Below are 17283 nucleotides of genomic sequence, written 5' to 3' on the forward strand. Positions count from 1 at the left end.
GTATGCCAACCATGTGTATGCCTATACAGGATCCTGGCTGGATGGTCTGGGGAGTGGGTCACAATATCCAGACCCTGTTGAAGTGTTGTAATTCTCTCTCTACATTTCTCTTTCTCTCTTTGTCACTCTCTCTCATAGAATAAATGAATAAAGTTAACTTTTTTCAAAACACTGCTCTTGAGACATTAATGTGTAGGAGTACCTTTCTCTCATACAATGTCCACATATTGAAGGACTGAAGATATTTTATATAAAGAATTATTTAAGCTTCTTAGACTATCCTGGATTACCTAAGCTTTCCCATAATGTACATTATTATAAGAGTGTTTAGTCAAGTGATTTGTATTTGTGACTGGTGGCTTACCTAATATAATGTGATTATATTGTTTACAAAATTTCAGATGTCACCTTTTCTAGTTTTGTGAAGAGTTGCTATAGTGATGACCTGGATGTCTGCATTCTGCCTAACGTAGAGAACACTGGCATCATGCATCCAATAACAGCAGAGAGGACCACGATGCTGAAGATAAAAGATAAAAATAAGTTTTACTTTCCTCCATCACAACCGAGGTACCACTCCTAGCATTTATGATAAGCCATATTTATGACGTATTCGACAATTCTTTAAATCTCTAAATATGTTTAAAAGAAAGAATAAAATAAGCAAAGCAATAGAAATAAGTCTTCCTATAACAGTCTAGTACATTGACTTAGTGGCCCCAGTTCTTTACCTTTCTAATAGCCATGCCCTTCAACATAAGATCATTGAAATATCTCTCACTAGAGAAGGAAATGCCCTTTCTCTCCTCCGTGGATCTGGACTCAGCTATGTGACTTTCTCTGGCCACCAAAGTAGCAGAAATGATGGAGCGCAAGTTTTATTATCTTGTCTTAACTAGAGAGAATTTGTTGGGATGTCTTCAAAATCAGTGAAACATATTGACCCTAAGTCTTCACCCTTCTGTGGAGTATAGTGTCCATAGTCTTCAGGAGTCCTTAGGAGCCTTTGTTCAGGGACAAACAGATGAAGGGAGATTGTGTCTATTGTTAGGAATTCCTGACCTGAATGATGAGGCTTAGAGAAATAAGAAATATTAGCATTGTAGACCAGGGATAATGACTGCTCATGGTCATACAATCTGAGTGTTTTATTTGAGTATTTGAAAAAAAGATGAGTAACTCCTTTTGTTTTGAGAAGAAGTGAGAAGTTTAGGAGCAGAGAGAATGGGTCTCTTTTTCTTTCCCACAGAATTGGAAGAAAGTAATCTAGAGAAATCACCCCAGTTAGAAAGTTCCTATGTTTGGCCTAACACCAGTGTCTTTTTGATGCCCATCACTGAATGATTTCAGGTATTTAGACATGATTAGATATGCAACTGGTGGTATCTTATAATTTTTTCTCTTATGTTCAGTTTTCTATTTGTTAGTATATTGCCCATGGGCTGAAATAGAGAGTTGCATGTCTTAGTCTATTGGTACTCTATAACAAAATAGCACAGAATGGATAATTTATTTATTTACTTTTCTTTATTATTATTATTTTTAAATTTTCCCACAAACATTTCCTTTACATAGCAAACATTTTTGCTCATACTCCATAGTTCTTGACAGTTAATAGAATGTTTAAAAATTTCAGAATTTTATAAAACTGAATTTAAAAAATAAATTTAATAATATTTGTTATAATTTTGTTTGTGACTCAATAATAATAACAGAAACAGTATGATTTTAAATATTTTTGAGAAAATATTTACATGTCAGTTACTCAGATTGTTGAAAAGTAAACATCCAACACCCAATTCACACATGAACCTTCCCAACTCAGTTCTGCCTACCAAATATTCTGTGGTCTATCATCTGCTAGCAATTTATCAACAATAGAAATTTATTTCTCACAGTTCTGAAGGCTAAGGAGTCCAAGATCAGGGTGCCAGCATGCTTGGTATCTGTGGATGGTTTCTCTTTGCTTCAGATTGATGCCTGATTGCTACACCTTTCTAGGGGAGAATCTCTATGTGCTCCCATGGAAGAAGGGACAGAAGTACAAAACAGTGTTCCCTTTAACTTGTAGCTCTTATATAAGGGTGCTTATCCCACTCATGACTTAGTCACTTCCCAAAGGCAATACCTGTTAATATTATTACTTTGATAATGTAGTTTCAACATGAATTTTGGAGTGCAGACATCATTCAAATCATAGCTCTACCTTATATTAGCAACTGACTCTTGTACCATTATTATTCAATAAGTGGTTGGCATGCCATAGAATTAAATATTATTACTAATGATACCTCAAAGTATTAGACCAGGGGAATAAGTAAATTTTATATAACTTCATGCTATAATTGCTTATTACTTGTTTATATATCCCACTTGACTAAATTCTGAAAGTGTACCTCTCTCACAGTTATCATCTCCAACCTGTCAGCAGTGGATTTCAAGAGGTATTTGTTGAATGAGAATGTCTGTTTTTACTTTATTTGTATATGCCTTAAATATAATGTATAATACTAAAATACTACAAATCTCTGAGACTTTATAAATAGATAATTATATCATGTTTAGTAGATATAAGAGAAACATTTTAATGCATCTTGCATCTTAGAATGTCAGCAATCTATATAAAGATTACATTTTCATATATCTTGAATATTTGCCTTATTAGAATGTCTTCATTCTTGACCATATAACTGAGAAGTAACTTATTTTCTATAGAGGCCTATTTCGTATCTATGTAACATATTATTAAGAGTAAAATTCTGTTCCATTTATTTATTTTCTTATTTATATTTTTAATTTCCAGAGGGCACGTGCACTCACCAGAGAGAGATAGAGAAAGAGAGAGAAAAGGAGAGAGTTTATCCAAAAGGGGTGCAGCACACCACAGCCCCTTCTCCATTTCTTTATCTTATTGGGTTTTGGGGCATGCACACACACATGCACCCAGCATGTTTTCCAAGTTGCTGAGCTGGTATTTGAACCACGGTCAGCCACGTGGCTTCTAGGTCCCTTAACCATTAAGTTAACCAATCCTCTGTTGAATTTATTTTACAAAATCTAAAGTACCAATGTTTTCGTTTTGCCTCTTATCATGAAATGAGAATGTTGCTTTTTTGGCTATTTTCACAGGAAAGATTTACAAAGTGTGGCCTGCCCTGAAACAGATTGTGAAAGTCCAAAGAAATATCTCTTCAAAGATTTGGATGGGAGAACTCTCGGTCTGTCTGCACCAGTTTCTGTATTTCCCAAAACTGAGGCAGAATGGACTGGATCCTTTTTCAACACAGGTCAGTTGTTTCTGAAAGTAATGCCTGTGGTAGAGGCAGCATGCATGTGAAGGACCTGGTTTTGCTATATTGTCTGGCGGGAACAACATATACTGGGAAAGGAATGGAGTTCTAGAGTTGGAGTCTTGTGCAAAGATGCTGCCAACTCACCTGTATCACAGGAATGTTGAGGTATCACTTTACCACTGTGCCTTCCATAAGACTGCATCTGCACAGATGGCCTGCAGTCAGTTCTGTGCACAGTGAGAAAACAACTTCTCACTAACTCGGTCACTTGCTCGCCTTTTCACAATGTCTGCCATGTAACCAGATCCTCTGTCTTCTGAGCCTTTTTCTTTCTTTCTTTCTTTCTCTCTTTCTTTCTCTCTTTCTTTCTTTCTTTCTTTCTTTCTTTCTTTCTTTCTTTCTTTCTTTTTTTCAGAGAGGGTTTTGTTATAGGAAGCATGCTCTGGCCCAAAGACAGAGAGAGACAGAAAGCGAGAAATAATCCCCCAGGGGGATGGTCACACCGCAATCCCTTCTCTTCCATTCTCCTCTCAGGAACCTGGGCACACATGCACACGTGCACAGCCTGAGTTTAAGCCTCCGGGTTCGGGACTCGAACCACAATTGACTACATGGGAGTCCAGTGACATAGCCATTATGCTAACTACTGGTCCCCTGAGCCTTTCTTTTCCATAAGACTAAAAGACTATCACTCTGCAAAGGGAAGTAAGGTAAATGTCATGTGGATTTTCTTCAGTAACTTCCTAATGGCTTTCCATCCACTAAGAATGAAGTCCAAACTACAAGTCTACATGTTTTCCAGTATCTGATCCTTGTATGCTCTCCCACCTCATCTCCTGTGAAATCTCTGTTACTTACTCATCCTGGTCTACTCTCTCTTTAACATGATAAGCTTATCCACACCTGAAGGCCTTTGTGTTGGCTTTCTTCTCTGCCTGAAGTATCTTACTTCTCTGGGAGCTGGTTGTCTGTTCAAGTAATGACTCCTTGGAGAAGCCATCCTTGTAGCCATTGTTCTGTAGCTCTTGTGTGCCTGCTTCACATTTTCCAGAGTCTCATTTTCTTGATTTACTGTGTTCTCCTTAATACACACTTAATGAGGGCAGTTATTTTTTCCTGCTCACTGCTATGCATTTGGAGAGCTATCACAAATGTTAGTTAACTAACTGAGCAAATGAATGAGTTATGGAGAAAGAGAACATTTATGTGGTTTGTTTCAATTTGTTCAAGAGCATCCAGAAGAAACTGGGGCCTTCAGGTCACTGGATTAAGGATTTGTCTATAAAACAGAAGCCTGAAATGCAGACAGTTCTTGGTATCTTTTTACTTTTTTCCACTTTATCTCCTTCTGAACTACTGTTAGTACAGCATTTGGCATTAAAAGTTGTATCTATATATACTTCTTTTAATTACCATAAAATTTCATACTTGAACAGTTATACATTTTTATGTTTATTTCACGTCTTTTGATATGTTTAAGGCTTATCTTTGCAATAGAGTGGCAAGCTGTGGGAACTATGGTATAGCTTTTAAAGTCAGTGCTGAGTGCATGGCAATGCTGAGTAAATATTCATGTTCATATGTTGGTTACATTTATTCAATATAACCAGCAAGTACATTTTCTGGCAAAGAAGAATGAAATTTGGGGACACATTTATATTGAAAAAATGCATAGGGAGTAGTAAAAGAAAAAAAAATTAAAAAGATAGGCAGCTACTTTTCAAGCTCCCCCTAGATCTACTCAAATGGTTTTCTATAGTAAGTTTTTTTATTGGCTTTAAGAATTATCCACTATTATAGGTACTTAAGCTATTTGGAAACATCCTTATACTTCAAAATAAGTACATGAATAATTGTGGAACTTTTCTGGATTTGTGACTTTTGGTGATGGTCACAGTTTTGTGACATCAATAGTGGAATATATGTCCCAGAGTATTTAATGATAATCACATTTTATTTTAATAGAAAGCAATATGATTTGAAGATATTATGCTAGTTTGGATTGCCCCAGAAGCACACACCAATATAAGACTTAGAATAAAAATAGTTTATGTAGAGGACAGTCTTAGAAAACAACAGTGAGGGAGTAAAGAAATATGACTGGAAAAGAAAGAAAACCCGAAAAAGATGAGTTATCAAGAGGTTACCACTACAGAATCTGGAGCTCAGATTTGATGGGAAGTCCAGGATATCAAGAGAACATGACCCCAAATTATCCCAACCATTCCATAATGAAACTAATGTATTTATACTTTACATCCATGGTCACCATAGGCTGAGGGATGCTTCTGGGTACAGTAATGATCCAGCCCTTTCCTAGGACAGTGTACTCTTCCTGAGAGAACTTACTCAGAAGCAAGTCATAGGTCTTTGCAGTAGCAGTCTTAGGTGCATGAAGTTTAGTGCCAAAAACAACGGGTATGGCATTAATATCATCTGTAACAAGTAGAAAATCTAAAAATATCGATCAAATGCTCCATGTTTAATTTTTTTTAAGATTCATATTTATTATTATTATTATTATTATTATTATTATTATTATTTAATTTGCTGTAGGGTACATGTGCTCACCAGAGAACAAAAGTGAAAGAGAGTGAGAAAGTGAGAAAACAAGGTTCTGGGTCTGAGACTCGAACCATGATGGACCATGTGGGAGTCCAGTGCCCTAACCACCACATCAGCTGCTGGTCCTATGTTTAAATTTTAAGAATGCTTTTGGGATGAACTTTTAGGTGGTTGTTTATGTGGTGGAATATGCTATTTAGGCCCAGATATGCTCCTTGCTGCCAGTTGCAATGATGGTATATTTGATTTTTCTCAGCTCTCTGTCTCGGTTGTGAGACATGATTCAATGGTAAAACTCCTGCAGGTAATACAATATTACACACCATTTACTATCATTTGCTATCAGCATGTGGACATGTGTGTGAGTGGCTGAGTAGCTATATAGAGGTATATATGACTGACTGTCTAAACTCCTGATGTTTTAAAGCTTTATAACATTTTAAATGAGGTTGCCATAGGTACCAACTGCAAGGATTCCCACTGTGGAATCTGCTGTTTGCTGCACTAAAAATACAATCTGTGTCCTCTTGCAATGAAGGAGACAGCACACAGTAAATGGTGCCTTCCGGGGGCTAACAGGATTGTAGTACTTTCCTTGGCTTTCCAAAGTATGATTAAATCCCTGCTTCCCCACTGCAGGTCCTTTTTAATTTTTTAAACTATTCTCTCTTAAGTACTTTCCAGTTCCTGTCCACAATCTGGTGTTGAAAAATCACATATTTAATCGTAAGGGAATTTCTATTTTGTATTTTCTCTATTCAAGACAAAAATCTATGCTCTTCTTCAGTAAACCAGAGAAAGCAGTGCAGCTAAGATAAAAATGAAAACCACAGGAACTAAATCTCCTTTTTATTCCAAATGTCATTGAATTTGACACACCCTTATGTCTTTTCTCTATGTTATTAACAAATCTCTTCAAGTCATTTGGAGTCCATTGCCTTTAAGGTTTATTTTTAATTTGGAAAATAATAGATTTTATTTGCATACATAAGTTCACATGAAAACTACCCATGCAGACAGATATCCACAGGTCCCAGCATATTGTCATATACTGTAGTGTCAGGAGCAAAAACCATCCGTGCAGATCAGCTATGAGGAACACTGTGCCAGTGGGTTTTGCTATCTGTGTAATGCAGGGTGTGTAGCCAGGGGAAAGGCAAGCTGTTAATTTTGTTTTATACTTATCTGTAAGTTTGCATTTGTGGCCAACTTTGAAAAATGCATGGCAATAAAGTGCAAGACAGTTAATCCCAAGCAGGTGATTCTCTGAGAACAATTTACATTTTATTTGGGAAAGGATTTCTTTTGATGATGGATGCATCTGAGGATCTAAAAGTCCAAAGTCATTTACAGAAACAAGATCTTGAAATTAATATGCCATGTAGGTCAAACTAGAGAGATACTAGAGTTTTCCATCCCAGCTTCTTACTTATTTCCTGTGTGTCCCCAACCAAAATCAGATGGCATCACCTCACAGATGGTTTAATACATGGCTGTTGGGAGAAGATAGAAAGAAATCAGAGCTTTTGTTTCACTGGCATTCTACAATTTCTCAGCTATGACAAAGAAAATAGAAAGAAAGTAGGTAAAGTAGACACTAGCATTGCTTGGGCACCTTTTACATGCTAAGTGCTGAAGTTGGCATTTTCATTCACTCGACAAGTGCATTTTGTCCACATACTGTCGACCAGTGATTTCCTAAGCATGACCACTGCAGTTGTAACAGGGCAACATCCCACTGTCATCAAGAATATGTTTCAGTAGAGAAAGGTCCATAAACAAATGAAACAATTCTAGTAGAGGTGAGAAGGATGAAAAAATAAGAGTATTTGGAGTCAGAGTAGGGGAGTTGCTCTTTGAAATAAGAGTCACATTTCAGGGTCCAGTAGGTGGCATGGTGGTTAAGGTGCTGAACTCCTGCATGGTGGATTGAGGTTTGAGTCCCGGCAGATTGAAAATCATGGTGTGCCTAAGTGCTTGTGTGCCCAAAATCCTGAAATCCTGAGAGGAGAATCGAGAAGAAGGGATTACTGTGTGCTGTGTGGTCATCCTCCCAGAGGGCTGCTTTCTCACTTTCCCTCTCTCTGGGGTGAGTGAGCATGCCCTATTGCAAAAACATAAAAAAAAAAAAAAAAAAGGAGTTACATTTCAATTTCAAATGAGATTGAGATCGAATGAGAAGTCACTGCTCTGAGCAGGAAGAGAGGGGCCTTCCAGAAAGAGCGAGCAGCCAGAACAGGGTTTCTGAGATAGGAGCCTCAATGTGTCTGAGGGTTGGGTAGAAAGACCAGTGTGTATAGTTAATGAGAGGACAAGGGGTTACAGGGAAGCAGAAGCCAGCCCATTTATAGGACAGGATAAGAAGGTTAGATTTTGTTATGATTTGGATATTCATTTGTTCCCCAAAGTTTCATATTTCGGAATTTAGTGTTGGGAGGTGGTATAGTATAGTGGATGGTAATTGGAACACAATGATTACATCATAGAGGCACCACTGTAATGAATAGATTAATGATGTCTCCTGCGACATGGCAAATTCTAGCTTTCATGAGACGAGCTTCATTCTCACGAGAGCTGGTTGCAATAAAAGAGAGCTGCTCAAATTTTTGCAGTCTTTGCACATACCTGTCCAAGATTTGCTCTGTATTTGCACACGCCTACCATCCTCTGTGCTTTCCATCTGTCTTCTAATAGGCAGGGTTGATGCCAGGCGTAAGCCTTTTTGGCTTTTCAGTTGCCAGAGTTGTGCATCAATAAATTACTAAATCACCCACTCTTGGGTATTTCCGTTAGCAACACACACATAAAAAAAGACTAAGATTTTCTTCTTCTTTTCTATTGTATATATTTAAGGTGTAAAACATGATGCTTTCATTTTTTTTTTTCCATAGGGAATGTGCACTCACCGGCGAGAAACAGAGAGACAGAGAGAGGGAAAGTGAGAAATCCCCCACCCCCACCCCAAGGGAGAATAGCCACTCCACAATTCCTTCTTAATTCTCCTCTTGGGATTTTGGGCATGTACACACACGCACCTGGTATGATTTTCAAGCTGCTGGACTAAAACCATGGTTGGCCATATGGGAATCTAGTGCCTTAATCACCATGCCCAACTCTGGTCCCCAAGTCTCTGACTGATAATGAGATTCGAACTCAAGTCACTGAAGAAACTGGAACCTTACTCCAGCACCTTAGACCACTCAGCCACGTTACCACACTCATAATCTTACAAATAGTGAAATGGTTACTATAGTCAGGCAAATTGACATATCCATTATCTCACATGCTTATTCTCCTTTTTGTAGCAAGAGTCACCTTAAATATTCTCTTAGCAACTGTTCTGGACACAGTACAATATGATTAACTATAGTTCTCATGCCATACATTAGATTTCTAGAATTACTCATCCTACATATCTGCAACTTTTTGTTCTTTGACCTACATTTCTCTAGTCCTCCTTTTTTATTGCCCATTTCTAACTTGTGGGTTGTTTAATGATAGGGACACATTCTGATAAATTGGTCATTGGATGATTTTGTCATTGTGTGAATACCATAATGGACTTATACGCCCTTATAGGCATAGCCTAATACATACCTAGATTATATAGTAAGGCCTGGATTCTTCTTATGACCCCTCCATTGTGTGTGTGTGTGTGTGTGTGTGTGTCATTATTGTATGTGATGTTATAGGGCACTTGACGGTGTTTTACTGACGGATTTAAGAATGGTGGTGATAGGATTTTATGCACTCTCTGAAAAGATCATGCTGTTTGCTGTGGAGTGACTGCATAGTGGGTAGGCCCAAGACTGAACATCAGCCGTGCAGTTAAGAAGCTCTCCAGGCTGAAGATTAGGGGGCTTAGAGATGTGCTGTTCTGTAAGTGGTCCATTAACCTGTGCTGACCCACAAACTCTTGATAGCCAATCCACAATGAGATCATTACAAAATTTACCATTTAGAAGCAGAAATTTGATGAATTAATTTTGTCTGTTGAATCTATTAGGTCGTCGGGAAAGTCATGATGCATTTCTCTAAGTTTGTCTGTGCAAAACTGTGTTGCGGCTTTTCCAAGGACCCGGTAGTAAATAAAACGTGGGGTTTATATTTCATATATCTGTTCGTCTGACAATTTATATTATATTTTAAATAATATTGATCTTCAGCAGGCTGAAAATTTTTAAATGAATGAAACTAAACAAAAACCCCTCATTCTGCTGTCAGTATTTCTTCATGAGGTGGTAGGACAAGGGCTCCCAAAGCTGACCTATCAGATACATCTAGGACATTAAGTATCCATTTGCATGCAAGAACATTTCTAATAAATAGATGTGTGTCTGTGTGTGTGTGTGTGTGTGTATAAAGTCCAGATCTTTATGTTTAAAGGCACACACATACACACACACATACATATTAAATGAACTTTATAAGTGATTCTTCTGTGTTAGCTTTGAGAATCACTGCTACAGAGTTTTATGTTCCTTTTGAAATAAACAAGATAGCAAGAAGACAATATTTTTCATTTAAAAATTAGGCAGTTTTAATTTCTCATAAAAATTACAAAATAGATCTCCTTGTCAAATACCAACAGACAGAAACATACTTGCTTATGTACACATTGGATATGTTTTCAAAAGAGAAAAGACCATTAACTAAAAACATACAAGAGTATTTACAATCTAAATAAAGCTTTTCAATAAAATAAAAGTTAACCTTTTTTTATAGATCGTTTTTCCTAATATTAAAGTGAGACAAATAACCTCAAAATGGGACTTTTATAATGCATACATCACTGGCTAATAATGTGTTTGATACTGTTCATTTTTCATAATTCCACTTGAATTATTTTATTAACAAGTTAAACTCATGATAAGCTTTCCCACACTTTCTTTGGCATTGTTAAAACGCTGTGGTCTGACCAGGACTTTCAACCAGATCTACCTTCAGGGCAGGTGAGAGTTTCTCATTTGTTACCATGAGAAGGTAAGAAACATTTTTCAAATTGTGTTACTTCTTGGCCACTTCTCAAGAAAGAAAGTTATAAACCATTGTGGAGACCTATAAGTGACTTGCCTCAAATCAAAAATAAAAGATTAGGTTGATAAAAAAGAAAATAAAGCTGGCATTTGACTGTCAGCCCACAGAGTGATGAAGTGGTTTCTAACTGAATAATGGGAAAGCTCAAGTAATGTGGAGATGTATGCGCAGTGCTTAACAGACAGAGTGGCTAGCGTTTCCTCAACTCTGTTGCTGGATCTTGAAATGTGTCTTTTCACTAAGCTTTCTAGCTTGTCTCTCTTCCCATTTGTCCTGGGAATGACAGCAAGATGGTATTATAAAATGGGAGAATGGAGAGGGAGGGAGAAAATGAAAGGACAGAATGGAGAAAGGAAACGGTTGTTAGAAAATTTGTCTGCCAGTATCTGTGCTTGCAGAGGTCTTTTTCTTCTAGCTAGAGGGGGAAATACCATTCTCTTTTCCCAAGCAATTATAGGCCCCAAAGATTGAAACTTGGTATATAGCTCTTTAATCTCGGCAGATATTTATGGTTAAACATTAGGATTCCAGATGTCAGGGTATTAAAATATAAAGGCACAGTGGAGTCTCAGAAAATATTAGACTCTTTGGGATATGTGGCTGCAAGGGATTTTTATCCCAAGCAGAGGAGGATAAGGCTTCTAGTGGTACTTTGTTAAGACCCAAAGAGCACCTTTCCTCCTCCTTATTTTCACACTCTCCTATGACTTGCCTGGTCTCCAGGCAGTAAATGGCATAACATATTTGATTGCATTTCAAAGTAGTTCAGGCTGTGAGTTGGAATGATTTCAATTTGTGATTTGTAAAGGATAATGTGAAAAGGCATGTGGTCCTTTGGAACAATTTCTTTTTCCTTTCCTTGACCTAGACATTTTATTATGGTGATAATCTTGCTTCTCAAATCTCCTATTAACAATGGCAACTGGTACTTGTTGCATATCCACCATGTTTCTGGCTCTGTGCTAAGACCTACATGGCCTATCTCATTAGTTCTGTTGGTAGAATCTACCCTATAGGATTGATCTTGCCTCCGTTTTGTAGACGTGGACATTGGAATAGAGACATTAGGTACTTGTCCAAGTCATACAGTTAATTAACAGAAGACTCAAGACTAAATTGTTTCTAGGACCTTGCCATATTGTACCTAGAACCCTCCATCCGAGCTTCTTCCTTTTTTCCCTATATCCTTCAGTGTAAGCTGTCTTGTAGCTATCAGCTCTGTTCATATATAAAATGCTGTCTATGCAGAAAAAAGGCAAACCATACTGTGCAATTATTCTAGTAATCATCTATGTAAACTAGTAATAATAACAGTTAACATTTATCTAGCACACTACATGTGCTAGGTAGGCATTATGCTAAGTAGTTTATAAACATTCTCATTTATCCTTAAGACCTTTGCACACAGGGGAGGGGGGTTTTATCCCCTTTGAACAGTCAGGGAAGTAGGGATTTGTAGAACTTAACCAACTTTTTTATGCTCTCACAGCCACACTGTGCAGTCAAGATTTAAATCTGTATTTGTCTGACTCCAAAGCCTCATCTCATAATCACTTCTAGATTATATCATGTGTGATCTGAATCATCTGGTGGGACTCTGTACAGAAATATATTTAACTGAGTAATTCATGTAGTTCCACTTTACTTGGCAGCGTATAGATTTTTAAATATTAGAAAGTAGCTGTTAATTTCATTATAATTTTTGGAAGACCATGTAATAACCACAAAACACTTCAATTAGTTCCTCTCTCCATATATGTAATATATATTTCAATATGGCTCTTTCTCCACTTACACAATAAATGAACAATATCACACCTAAGAAAACACATTTTGCTGATGTTAACCACAAGAAGGTGTATAATCACAATGGAATAGTTTAGAGTAGTAGCTTTGGTCTTGAAATAAAAAACTTATTGTGAAAATTTTTCTGTAGTTTCCACCTTTTCTTCATTGAATGTAGGTTGATTTTTTTTTCCAACTTAGACAATATTTATGGAGTATCCAATGAGAAGAAGATGCTGTGTACTATTGGGGTATTTAGGAAAGTAATATCAAAGTAGCTAAGAGACTATTTCTGCCTTCACATCTAGGGAGAGAGGGTGCAAGAAAGCCAGACCATGAGATGAAGGAGGGAATTTGGTGTAAAATTAAACAAAGTATACTGCTGAGGGGGAAGACAATGACTTTAGGAAGAAAATGGAACTTTTAAAGAATATTTTTAAATAGTAAAAATTACACATAATCATAAGACTATAATGTGTTTTTACAGTATAGGAATAAAATGCATAATGATTCATTTAGGATAATTAGCATATCTGTATCTCAGTCATTTATCATGATTTGTGTAGGGGACAGTCATAATCCCTCCTTTTCATTACTTTGAAATACATAGCAAATTGTTAGGACCAGCAGTTAGCATAATGGCTATGTTGCTGGACTCCCATGTAGTCGACCGCGGTTCGCGTCCCAGACCCGGTGGCTTAAAACTCACACCGGACGGGTGTGCGTGTATGCCCAAGATCCCGAGAGGAGAATGGAGGAGAAGGGATCGCGGAGTGGCCATCCCCCTGGGGAGCGATTTCTCGCTTTCTGTCTCTCTGCTGAATGCATGTGCCATTTAGCAAAAACCCCTCAAAAAAAAAAAAAAAAAAGAAAAATAAGAAATATATAGCAAACTGTTGCTATCAGTATCTCTATGTTGCATCTTACAACTCTAGACATTGTTCCTCCTATCTATCTACCATTTTATTTCTATTAATCATCATTCCTCTATTCCCCACCTCCATCCTTTTCAGCCACTCTTCATCTTCAACCTCTGTGCGGTATTTCAAAGGAAATGGAATTTGTGATGAGTTTGGGAAAACTTTAAAAAGAATAAATGAGGGTACTTCAAAAAGTTCCTGGAAAATAAAATTAAAATATGAGTTTATTTTGGTGCAAATTTTAAAAAAATCATACATAATTTTTCATAATATCCATTTTTATTAATTTTTTGAAGCTCCCTCATATGAAAGAAGCAAAGAAAAAGAGTTGTGTTTAGAAGCAGCAGAGGCAGGGCTTTATCTTCCCTGGGGCCGTGTTTAACCCTGCCTATGAAATATTCCCTTTCACGGACGTGTGGATCTGTCTCTTTATGACCTCCCTTTACCTATTTTCAACTCCATCCTAGCACTTTGCAAGCTGCCATCACTGCACAAGTCCACCCTCTCATTAGATTGCCAGTACCTTGAAGGCAAACATCTCTGAATTTTTAGTACAGTTCCCAGAACCTCATATCTGCTTAATAAATGTTTGTTGTATGTGGGAATAAATTAATAAATGAGTGAAAATGTCAAGAATTTAAGTTTAACTTGCCAGTCATGTGTTCTATGAAGTAAATTTCATAGATATAATGAATGCATTCTTTGTTTTAGTATTTTCAGACAACACTCCTCCATCTCCAACTCTTAGAAGATTGTGAAAAATATGGTCCATGTCCAAAAAATTTTTGAAAATTGTATTCCCATTCAGAAGATTCATCATGTGTGCAAAATATTAAAGATGCTAATAAGTTCCACAATTACACTTTAAAATACTGTTTCATGTTGTGTTATATAATAGTAGTCCAAACTTTTTGACTAGAGAATACTGGCTCATACTATACATCAGTGTCCCTTGGAATTAGTGTACTTCAGAACACACATATTTTGGGAAATATGATTTCATATTAATCCATTAGTCTGCAGGCAACTGGAAAGAAATGATAAGATTGTGTCATCTTTGATTTGAATGGCCCCATGAATGTCAACAAGCTACACCCTCTGTTCTGCCTCTCACTGGCTTCTAGTTTTAGTTTCTCAGGAAGTAGGAATTCACTTCTTTAGAAGGCTGCCTAATATATTCTGAGTAATTTTAATTGTTAGAATTTTCCTTTTATGACTTCTACCCAGTGACCTAGTTTGCCTCCTGATGTAAGTCTAATTATTTCTGTATTATAGCCTTTTACCTGTTCAAAGACAATAAGACAGTGATTTTATAATAACCCCATAAGCCTTTTTCAAGCATAAAAATTCTAACTTCCTTCTATGAGTGACTGTGTGACAGATATTTTTAGTTCTTTACTTTTTAGATTGGATTATGCTTTGAAATTGTGGTTAAATATACATAATTTAAAACTGGCCATCTTAATATGTGTAAGTGCATGGTGTAGTGGTAGTAAATACATTCACTGCAGTGTGCAACCCTCTCACTGTCCATCTGCATAAGTCTTTTCATCTCATAAAGTTGAAGCTTTATACCCGTTAAAGGATAACTTCCCATTTCCCCATCTTCCTGTCCCTGGCATTCTACTTTCTGTCTGTATAACTTTGACCACTCTAAGCACTTTACTTAAATGCAATAGTATAGTATATTTTAATGACAGGGTTTTTCAGCTTTCTTCTCTTTATTATTATTATTATTTTTTATTTTATACATTCAATCACTATACATCATTTAGCTTCAGCTTATTTTTCTTAATATAATATTCTCAAAATTCTTCCATGTTGTAATGCACTGTAGATTTCTTTCTCTCTTTCACTCTCTCTCTCTTTTCTTTCACCAGAAAGTGTATGTACTTGCTGGAGAAAGAGAAAGAGAGAGAGGGAACGTGAGAAAGTGCCCTCCGATAGGAGGAGGTCATGCCATAATTTTTTCTCCTCCATTTCTCCCTCCTTTTGAGATTTGTGTGTATGCATGCCCATGTGACCAGTGTATTTTCCAGCCACCAGTCTAGAACTTAAGCTTCACAGTTGGCTATGTGAAATCCAATCATCTCAATCACATGCCATTGGCTAGGCTAATTTTCCTTCTTTTTAAAAGCTAAATAGTATTCCATTGTACATATATACACATTTTGTTTTTCGATTCCTTCATCTATGAACATTTAGGTTCCTTCCCATTTTAGCTACTTATGAGAGAAATGGGTGGATGTTCATTTATTTATTTTGTTGGTATGTGCTTGTGTGTGCATTTTAATACAAGAGAACTTGAACTCCTCCTTATTAATAAAATGCCTGTGCCTTGCCAATAGGTACTGAATAAGTTCATGAGTTATCATCTAAATAGTGTGGATCTGCAACATTCTTTGAATTGGTTTGTCATGTTTTCATGTATTTACATACTCAGTGGATTTAAAAACTAATACGAGTGAGTGACAATTTAAACACAGTCATTAAAAAGTACCCTAGAAGTATTAATATGCTGATAGAACAAGCTTTTTAAAAAAGCCAGAATTAGATCCAAATGCATTTGAGAATTTAGTCTGTGTGAAAGGTGATATTTCAAATCATAGGAAAATATAAAGTATTCAATTAATGATGTTGGGGCATTTGACTAACCACTTAGGGACAATAAAACATTTAGGGATTCATAACTTCTCTTTACAAAAATAAGCTCATTGTCAACAACATTAATATGCTGCTCAAGAGATGCTGGGTTCCATATGGCAGCCAGCGTTTTAAACCCCTGCCCAGTCAACCTATAACAACCCAAGCATTTTCAAGAGTATCAAAGAGCCAACCGGCTGGAGGTGTAGAGGAAGAGGATTGTGGCATGATCAATCCTCTGAAGGGTGCTCCTTTTTCTCTCTCTCTCTCACTATCTCTCTCTCTCTCTCATGTATGCATACAGACACTCTATCATGAATAAGAAAAATTAAGTAACTAGTAAATATAAGAAAAATTCCATACAGATTAAAGATGAAAAAAGTTCTTAGACTTACCAGAATATAGATGAGGTTATGTACTCTTAGAGTTATTGAAATGTCTTTGCATGAATTAAAGTCTAGGAAATATATGAAAAAAATAAAAAATGTTGAATATATAGATTTAAAAATTTCTTCAATGTAAAATATTAGAAACTAAAAAACTAGAAAAAATATTGCAACTCATGTGGCAAAAGGCTCATTTCCTTAATATTAAAAAAAGCTACTAAAACTTAAGAACAGAAAAGAACAAACTCATTGAAAAATTAAGCAAAGGGATCCAAAAAGCATTTCACAGGGAAATGCATACAAATGCCAATAAACATACAAAAAGCCTAATTTCTCTCTTAATCAAAGCACAGGTTAATAGCTCTCTCACTGCATCCAGCTGCCTGATTTATGTTTACTCACTAGAAGTGTGCCTATATGCAAGTTGAGTAACTTTTCTAAACCTCAAATTCCTTGTTTAGGAGGAAGAAATACTACTATTATAAAGTTGTATGATTAGCCTAAAGATTAAAAGAGATAAATGCTGTAAAAGTATCTGCCACTGCTAATAAGACAATGACCACTGCTACTATAACTATTATTAGTATTATTGCTTTACCAGTCAGCTTGGCAATTTAAAAATGTGATAATTTTCAGTGTTGGGGCAGTGTAGGG

The 17283-nt window shown here is 36.5% G+C and overlaps 1 protein-coding gene across 1 annotated transcript in view; it reads left to right on the forward strand.

The window, feature by feature from the left end:
- The window catches only part of PKHD1 (PKHD1 ciliary IPT domain containing fibrocystin/polyductin), a 578800-nt gene that overhangs the window by 420404 nt on the left and 141113 nt on the right, over positions 1–17283 (forward strand). Inside the window, exons 60-61 of the mRNA XM_006170441.3 lie at positions 402–570; positions 3130–3287. Coding sequence (XP_006170503.1) covers positions 402–570; positions 3130–3287 — 327 coding nt within the window. The remainder of the gene's footprint in view (positions 1–401; positions 571–3129; positions 3288–17283) is intronic.

The sequence above is a fragment of the Tupaia chinensis genome, unplaced genomic scaffold (assembly GCF_000334495.1).
Source record: "Tupaia chinensis unplaced genomic scaffold, TupChi_1.0 Scaffold148470_1, whole genome shotgun sequence".
In the NCBI taxonomy this organism is placed as follows: domain Eukaryota; kingdom Metazoa; phylum Chordata; class Mammalia; order Scandentia; family Tupaiidae; genus Tupaia; species Tupaia belangeri.